The 9,603-nt window shown below is 38.3% G+C and overlaps 1 protein-coding gene across 1 annotated transcript in view; it reads right to left on the reverse strand.

Annotated features, from left to right (window-relative positions):
- Positions 1-274: 274 nt before the first annotated feature.
- The window catches only part of Vps4b (vacuolar protein sorting 4 homolog B), a 32,453-nt gene continuing 23,124 nt past the window's right edge, over positions 275-9,603 (reverse strand). The window contains exons 9-11 of the mRNA XM_005348294.2: positions 5,260-5,479; positions 3,161-3,301; positions 275-1,686 (exon numbers count right to left, since the gene is read on the reverse strand). Coding sequence (XP_005348351.1) covers positions 1,585-1,686; positions 3,161-3,301; positions 5,260-5,479 — 463 coding nt within the window. The 3' untranslated portion in view covers positions 275-1,584. The remainder of the gene's footprint in view (positions 1,687-3,160; positions 3,302-5,259; positions 5,480-9,603) is intronic.

Below are 9,603 nucleotides of genomic sequence, written 5' to 3' on the forward strand. Positions count from 1 at the left end.
CTGTGTTGTTCTGCCAAAATATATTGCAGCTCTCATACAGTAGTTGTTGAAGAGCATATTTTAATTTTCTTTTAAAGACAAGGTCTGGTTGTGCAGCCCAGGCTGGCTTTGAACTCATGAGATTGGAAGTACGCATGTCCACTCTTGAGTCTTCCATATACTCATTAGTAATTATAAAGTGTTTATTTTAATAAATTTATTCTTTTAACCAATTTAGACATTGTCTCCTATGTAGAAGGCCCCCAAAATAAAGAATACACAAGATAGCCAAAAGTAGGTTATAGCAATTTACTTCACATAAGAACAGTATATCTCAGGCCTAGGATTTTCATCAAATATCAACAAAAAAAAATCTGTACAGAAAACCTAAAGGCAATCATATAGTATAGCATGTAAAATGTGCAAATATTCTTTAAAATGCAATTACTGTGTAGCACTTGCAAGGTAGAACTGCATAGCAATTCTAGATAACCTAGTAATTGTTTGCATGTAGTCAATGCAAATGTCCAAGGCACAACTCAGAGTTGGTACACAAGTGTGTGACACATACACTCAGATCATTTATTTGAAGACATTAAAATAACATGATGCTATGTTTAATGAGACATCAGTTTATCGCTAAAGTTTCATGAAATACCACACTGATAATGTTTGTGTAGCTAGGACAAACTGCTCCCTGAACTTAAAAGTAAAAGACAAGATTCTTGCTTTCCTATATTAAAAAATTACATATATATATACACACACAGAGAGAGACGTTATACACAGGAAACATCCTAAAATCCAAAGGGAAGCCATTTTCTTATTATTAAAGGTTCCCATTATAATATTTCATAACAATTCCAAAAAAAGTATACTTCTTTGCCACTTCTTTTGGTCAATCTTAGCTACAAAAAGACATTGAAGTAGAGAACTTCCTGCTCCAAGGTGAAGGTGATGACTAGCTTAGAAAGTCTCTGAGTGCACAGTGAAAGGTGTCATGGAGAGAAAAGCCTGTGGGCTGGAGAGGAATCACTTTATCTACACAGGAAGACTCAACCCATCACAAGGTCAACAGGAGCACTGGCTGTGGCACAAACCCCCAAATTCATCATAGTGCTCTGTGCTTTACCGCCCATCCCTGAGAGAAAAGATTCTACTGTTTTTAATTTTTAATAAAGCAATAACTTTACATTGATAAGAATGCTTAAAGATTTTTTCAAGATAATTATCATTAGCATTAGCCCTATTTCAATTTCCTTAAGAAAAAAAAGGGAAGAAACGAAGGAAGGAAAGACACTGCTCTTTGAAAGAGCGCTCTTAAAAATCCTAAATGCTGCCCATCAAGCCAAGTTCGAGGCTCTCCTCACTGTTTAGTTCTCTGCTGTTTTTCATGCCATTGCTCGCTTCCTTACAATTTTTGTTAGCTGGACAATTTAACAGGTAGTGTAGGAAAAAGTAAAACACAAGCCTAAAGAAACACTGAAGGGAGATGTATGTTTTCCTGTGTGAAAGTTTTACTGGAAATAATCTGAATGTCATCAAGAAAGGCAAAATCCCTAGAAAAGAGGAAGTGTAGAGTAAACACGTGGTTGCTGCCTTGCACTAGCCTTCCTGACCGAAATCCTCTGTAAACTTTTTTAATTTCAACAAGTCATGCTCATTGACGGTAGGTTTCGTGCTGGACAGAGACCGCAGCATGTCCCACTGTTAAGAGAAAAGGAGAGCATTAATAATGGACTGTGTTGTTAGTATTAATTACTAATTTACAGTTGAATAGGAAAGTCTGCAGCGTCAAATTCCTAAGAGCAAACAAATCCCTTCCTTACTCTTCCTGTGGCCTTCCTGACGCTCATTACCTACTGCAAGCACAGTGCTAGCAGCCTGGGGACCAACACCTTCACAGCCAAGCTATGACCTCAGTCCTTCAACAAGAGGTTGTTTCCCATCAAGTGCAACTCAGAAGGAAAATGGTAATTGTACACAAATTTAATAATTTATTATGATCTCTGTGGAAATTTGTAACTGAAGCAGCACATTCTGAAAGTCTATTAGCTTTTCAGTAACAGAAAATCCTCTACATTATTTTAATCCTTCCAATGAAAACTGAAATCTGCATTTGTAGTAACATCACTATATTCCTTTTGAATTGCACTTACTTAACCATACTCCTTTTTATTATAGAAACACATTTATGTATTATGTAAGTCACTTGGTTTTACTTAAATGAAGCAATGCTTTAGAGTAATGAGAATTTTTTAAGTTAAAACTAATAGTGAAACTGAAAATATGCTAATATCAGAAAGTCATTAAAAATAGTTCCTGTAAAATTGTATGACAAATGAAATAAGGAAACACTCTAAGTTATTGTGAATTCTTCAAAGCAGGACATAACACAAAAACTTAAAAAATAATCTAATGTATCAAGGACTGCAACAAAAGAGATTTCTGAATAATCAGATGAGCAGCAATGAAACACAGGCACATACACATCTACGCCTGGTGTCTGTCTAGGGAGCCATTCAGAGCTTCCTCTCTAGATGCTCCTGGGAAACCTACCACCAACACTCTGAACGGGCAGCTTAAGCAGAAGCTTAAAACAGAGTGTTCATTAGCAACCAAACACTTTTCCAGCGCCCCAGTAATCTAAAGATATATCTTAAAAAAGAAATTTGGTGAGTTACTTTTATTCCTACAGTATAAACATACATAAAACCAAAAATTTTTTAAAAGTCTTGTATAGTATTTGAGAAAAAGGTTCAATGATTTCTGCAGAAAAATTTAAGGGCTGCATTATTTAAACTGTCTATGCAGCTTTAAAAAGTAAAAAAAAAACCCATAATACTATTTATGAATAGTATCATACAAGAGTTGATATTTTTGGGTATTTTTAAACATGTAAGATTCAGGGGCAAAACTCAAATTTTATTTAAGTTCTAATAGTATTTTACTCAATATATATGAGAATTTTGTGGATGATTTATATACTCAGATAATTTTGCTTTCAAAATATAGCCTTTTCAATTAACACAAGTCTCACAACTTTATTACTTTTATATCTAAGCACAATTAATAATTCCTCAAGTATTACATATATAAACCTGATAAAAATCTTTAGCTGGTGTTACAGAAATAAACTATTTTTTGACAAATTAGTGTATAAAGATTTAAAATGTCCTACCATGGAAACAACTGGCTCTAAGAGTTTATCTCCAGGGACATCCATCCATGTCATCTCCACAGCCCCAGGGTCTCCTGGAGAGCAGGGGGTCAGCAGGTCATTTACAATGCAGTTAGGGTCAGCTCTTGAGGGTCCACGAACCTGTAATCACAGTAACTTGAATTTATCTGAATAAATGGAATAAGAATTAAGAGTTTGGTCATTACCAGAAAAGCTAAAAATACATTATTTTTTATGTTGTATTAAAATGTTTTCTCCAGGAAAAATAGACTATATAAGAAAAAGATGTTATCATTAAGTTGATTTAAAATTTTTTAGATTTTGGTTGACTTACAATTTTTCTTGATGCATTTCTATAGCTTGATATTTTATATATTAATTTATGCAATTATCAGGATTAAAAAGAAGTTCTGAAAGAGAAGCGTTACTTTTGGCTACCCTTTCTTCTTTTCATCTAATGCTTATTATATAGTAGTCACCTTACAGATCAAAACAAACATATTACAAAATTTCCCTAAATTGTTCTTTTCCATGGCTGAAAAACTTGTGACATTTTGCAGGACTATTTAACCTTAAAACTATTCAGTATCTATGTCTTTTAACAAAAACTTAAAAAGACTTCATGTGTGGTGGTTTCAATGGACTGTCCCACACAGTATTATGCATTTCAGTACGGGCTTCCCAGATGGTAGACAGTTTAGAAAGTGTTAGGGGATCGGCCTTGCTGAGGAGGTGTGTCACTGGGGGTGGGCTTTGAGATTTCAAAAGCACATGACAAGCCCAGTTTGTCTCTCTCTGCTTACAATTTGCAGTTGAAATGTTAAGATCTCAGCTACTGCCCCAGCACCACACGGCGTGCCTGCTGCCATGATGGTCATGGACTCACCCTCTGAAACTGTGAGCAAGCCTCTGTTAAATAAATGCTTTCTGCTATAAACTGCTATGGTCTTGGACATGGTGTTTGTTCACAGCAATACAAAGTAAGACAACATGTAAGAGCTACACTGGGTAGTTTTTTTTTTTTTTTTTTTTTGTCAACTTGACCCAAGGTAGAATCATTTGTAAAGAATTGAGAAAAACCTTTTATCAGGCTTATAGAAGTCTACCAACCATTTTCTTGATTAATGATTTGTGGGAGAACCTAGTGGATTGTATCACCTCTGGTATATGTAAGAAAGGAGTGCCAGGAAGCAACAGTCTTCCACGACCTCTGTATCAATGTCTCTCTTCAGGTTCCTGCTCTGACTTCTCACCAAGGACTACACGCAGAACCATAAGGAATACACCCTTCCCAACCCCAGACTGCTTTTAGTTACAGTTTACCACATCAACACAAAGTCAACCAGGACCAAAATAAAGTACTTAGTAATCTCTATGTCATTTCATGAAACATAACACAGTTAAAACAAGGTTTTAGCAATTTCTAGAAAAAGTACCTTTGCAGCAAAGTTGCATACAAATATTCAGATGGCAAAGCATTTGTATCGAATTTATTTCACGATGATTATTAACATTTCAGGATTGGTGTAGGTGTAAAGTACATCTTTTCAGCTTGCTGTGAACACACTCACATGTAGTTTATTTATGCCTATCTTTCCTTCCCAGGTGCATGAGATCAGGAGTTTTTGTTTGTTTTTATCTGTTTACAATCTGGTATGGTGCAAATATACCAGATTCTCCTCCAGATTGCTCTGGCTACAACAAAAGCAGATTCTAAACCATCTGAAAGACCTAGAAATGCCTCAAATCGCTCTATACAAAAACACAGTACTTTAGGACCATGAATAATATTCACTAGAGAAATCCCCACCCCCTCTGGTCTTTTGAAACAGGGTTTCTGTGTGTAGCCCTGGTTGTCCTGGAACTTACTTTGTAGACCAGGCTGGCCTTGAACTCACAAGTTCTCTGTCTGCCTCCCAAGTGCTGGGATTAAAGGTGTATACGCTGCCACGCAGAGCGAGGAATTATTTTCAATGCATCAGAAATATATATATTACATAAACCTGCTTATTACATTATCATATAACACTGAAGCCATTCCAACTCCTTTGGGAGCTTTACTTTCAAAGCACATGACAGGGTAGACCGAAGTCGCTCACCTTTTTGAAGTGAGTGGCTGACTGAACTTTTCTAACAGGCTGCATAAGAGCATCCCGAACAATGATACTTATATCTGCTCCTGAATAGCCATCCGTCTTCCTCCCAAGTTCTTGGAAGTCTGCTTCTGTGAGGCTGTTCTGAGTGCTGCCCAAGTGCAATTTAAACATGGCTGCACGGGCATGTGCTTCAGGCAAAGGAATATAAATACGTTTCTCAAATCTTAAAAGAAATTATACAAGTGACATTAAATATATATGCTTAATTTCAATGTAAAATTTGCATATTTAGAAAAACCACAGGCATTTAGTTAGATATTCTCAATTGTACCAAGCTAGGGTAAACCACACCAGAGTTAAACACCCATAAGCTTTCCAAAATTAATTATTTATTTTTACATACCAGCCAGTTTCTCCTCTCTCTTCACTGTCCCATCCCCTCCCCCCACCTCCCTTGTACCCTCCCATCCATTCCTCCTTTGTCTCCATTCAGAAGGAGTAAGGCCTCCCATGGGAGTCCACAATGCCTGGCAGATCAAGTTGAGGCAGGACCAAGTTCCTCTCCCTTGTATCAAGGCTGGCCAAGGCATACTACTATAGAAAATAGGTTCCAAAGAGCCAGCTCATGCCTCAGGGACAGGTCCTGGTCCCACTGCGGGGCCCCACAAAAGAGCAACCTAGAAAACTGTCACTCAGATGCAGAGCCTAGGTTAGTCCAGAGTCTGTGAGCTCCCACAGGCTCAGGTCAGCTGTCTCTGAGGTGAGTTTCCCCATCACGATTTTGATCTCTCTTTGCTCATATGACCCCTCCTCCTTCTCTTCAACCGGACTCCAAGAGCTTAGCCTAGTGCTTGGATGAAATACCCATGTATTTAAAGTGCAAGTACATATATACACATATGTATATACATGTCAGGGGAGACTGATATACCAAAAACTAAAATTAGAAGCAAAATAATCAGGAAACATGCCGGGCGGTGGTGGCGCACGCCTTTAATCCCAGCACTCGGGAGGCAGAGGCAGGCGGATCTCTGTGAGTTCGAGACCAGCCTGGTCTACAAAACCAAGTTCCAGGACAGGCACCAAAACCACAGAGAAACCCTGTCTCGAAAAACCAAAATCAGGAAACATGTTTTGACTGGTTTAATCTTTCACACGCAACTTTTGGATCATTTCTGGCTGAGTTTGCACCTGGGATTTATGGCATAAAGGCAGATCTGTACTCTGAACTTGTGATGAACAGACTAATCATTCATAGTATAAAATAGGATTACTATAATGTTTGCATATGGAATTTATGGCAAAAAGGCAGGTCTTAGAGATCTGTACTCTGAACTTGTGATGAACAGAGTGGTGATTCATAATATAAAAACAAGGATTACCATAATCCTCTAAATTCAAAATAACAAAACTACTTAAAATCTTAAGGCTAAACATTACATAAATGTAATTACATAAACATTACACAAAATGTTCTTTTCACTATGATCTCATTCTGAATAATCCTGTACTATACATTATAAGTAGTTTGTCAATAATTTTACTTGTTGTGGTGGCTTGAAAGAATATGGTCCCCAAAGGGAGTGGCATTATTAGGTATGGCCTTGTTGGAGGAGGCAAGCTTTGAAGTTTCACATATGCTCAAGATACTGCCCAGTGTCACAGACCACACTTCATGTGGCCTACAACATGTAGGACTCTCAGCCATTTCTCTAGCACCATGTCTGTCTGCACACTGCCATGTCCCTCCATGATAACAATGGACTGAACCTCTGAACTGTAAGCGAGCTCCCTCAATAAATATTTCCCTTAAAGAGTTGCTGTAAGGCATAAAAACAGACAGGAGGACCAGTGGAACCAAATAGAAGACCCGGATATCAATCCAGACATCTTCGAACACCTGATCTTTGATAAAGAAGCAAAAAATATCAAATGGAAAAAAGAAAGCATATTTAACAAGTGGTGCGGTCATAACTGGATATCAACATGTAGAAGAATGAAAATAGACCTGTATCTATCACCATGCACAAAACTCAAGTCCAAATGAATCAAAGACCTCAACATAAAGCCAGCCACACAGAACCTCATTGAAGAGAAAGTGGGAAGTACATTTGAACACACTGACACAGGGAACCACTTCCTAAATATAACCCCAGCAGCACAGACACTGAGAGAAATAATTAATAAATGGGACCTCATGAAACTGAAAAGCTTCTGTAAAGCAAAGGACATAGTCAACAAGACAAAACGACAGCCTACAGAATGGGAAAAGATCTTCACTAACCCAACATCAGACAGAGGTCTGATCTCCAAAATTTACGAAGAACTCAAGAAATTGGACACCAAAAGATCACATAATCCAATAAAAAAATGGAGTACAGACCTAATCAGAGAACTCTCAACAGAGGAATCTAAAATGGCTGAAAGACACTTAAGCAAATGTTCAAATCCTTAGTCATCAAAGAAATGCAAATCAAAACATTGCAAAAATGCAAATTTGAGATTCCACCTGTAAGAATGGCCAAGATCAAAAACACTGATGACAACTTATGTTGGAGAGGTTGTGGGGGAAAAGGGAACACTTCTGCATTGCTGGTGGGAATGCAAGCTGGTACAGCCCCTTTGGATGTCAGTGTGGCGATTTCTCAGAAAATTAGGAAACAACCTTTCTCAAGACCCAGTAATACCACTTTGGGGTATATATCCAAAGGATGCTCAATCATGCCACAAGGACATACGCTCAACTATGTTCATAGAAGCATTGTTTGTCATAGCCAGAACCTGGAAACAACATAAATGCCCCTCGACCAAAGAATGGACAAGGAAAATGTGGTACATTTACACAATGGAATACTACATAGCAGAAAAAAAATAACGACATCTTAAATTTTGCAGGAAAATGGATGGAGCTAGAAAACATAATTTTGAGTGAGGTAACCCAGACATAAAAAGACACTTATCACATATACTCATTCATAAGTGGTTTTTAAACATAAAGCAAAGAAAGCCAGCCTACAAACCACAATCCCAGAGAACTTAGACAACAATGCGGACACTAAGAGAGACTTACATAGATCTAATCTATGTGGGAAGTAGAAAAAGACAAAATCTCCTGAATAAATTGGGAGCAGAGAAAAATGTAGAGCTCAATAAATATCAATAAAAATGTATAAAATAAAAATACAGAGTTGCTGTAGTCATGATGTCTCTTTACAGCAACAAAAAGTCTAACTAAGACACTTGTCTTCATAAAATTAAGGCATTTGGAAGCAGAGAGGAAGCAAGGAGGGACAATTTTTTGCAGATTCACTGTGGCAATGTTTTAAAAAGTTTCTCTTACCTTGACATAGGCTTGTTTTTGGAATCAGGCCACTTTCTAAACCTGCCTAACACAGGTCCTCTGGTGGTACCGGATGCTAATTTAGTATGCTGTTAAATCAACACATGAAGGGGATACAGTAGCACACATGCATGTGCTCTTCTTTTTAATCACCAATTAAGGAATGCTACAGGGAGCTACAGAGCTGTGAAAACTCTATATACTGTTTCTAGAGCTGGTTTCAATTTCACCTTTAAAAAATGACAGAAAATCTTTTGCTGTTGTTTTTAACAGGGTTTATATAGTCTAAGCTGGCCTGAAACTTGCTACATAGCTGAAGATAACTTAGTTCTTAGTTCTCCTGCCTTCTTCTAAGTGCCAGGATTGCAGATGACTGCCACTTCACCCAGTAACAGACAAATCGTGTTTGTTTTCCACTGACCACTGTCTTCCTAGCCAAGCACGGTAGCTCATGCCTGTGAACTTAGTACCTACAAGGCTCAAGTAGGAGGGCTGCTATGAGTGGAGGCTAGCCTTATCTACAGAATAATGAGTAACAGTAACAAATCATTTTCCTATGAACACCAACATGGTCCCCAGTGGCAGACCAGCCCATGGACTTCAACATAACTTCAGAAAGCAGTACAGACCACAGACATCAACATGGCCTTAGGTGGTAACATGGACCACAGACATCAACATGCTTTCTGATTCCTGCTCCCGCTTACTGTAAAGGGCAGGGGAGCACCTTTTGCAGTGAAATTGATGACTGCAGACTCACTGTTAAGGAAATTAGACATAGAAGGCTTCTATGAAAACCCCCACCCCCAAAAGAAACAGCCTAGACAAGATTCCATAGAAGAAGATAAGGAGCAGGGTGGTGGTGGCACACACCTTTAATCCCAGCACTTAGGAGGCAGAGGCGGGGTCTCTGTGAGTTCAAGGCCAGCCTGGTCTACAAGAGCTAGCTCCAGCCGGGCAGTGGTGGCGCACGCCTTTAATCCCAGCACTCGGGAGGCAGAGGCAGG

The sequence above is a fragment of the Microtus ochrogaster genome, chromosome 6, assembly GCF_000317375.1.
Source record: "Microtus ochrogaster isolate Prairie Vole_2 chromosome 6, MicOch1.0, whole genome shotgun sequence".
Taxonomy (NCBI): Eukaryota; Metazoa; Chordata; class Mammalia; order Rodentia; family Cricetidae; genus Microtus; species Microtus ochrogaster.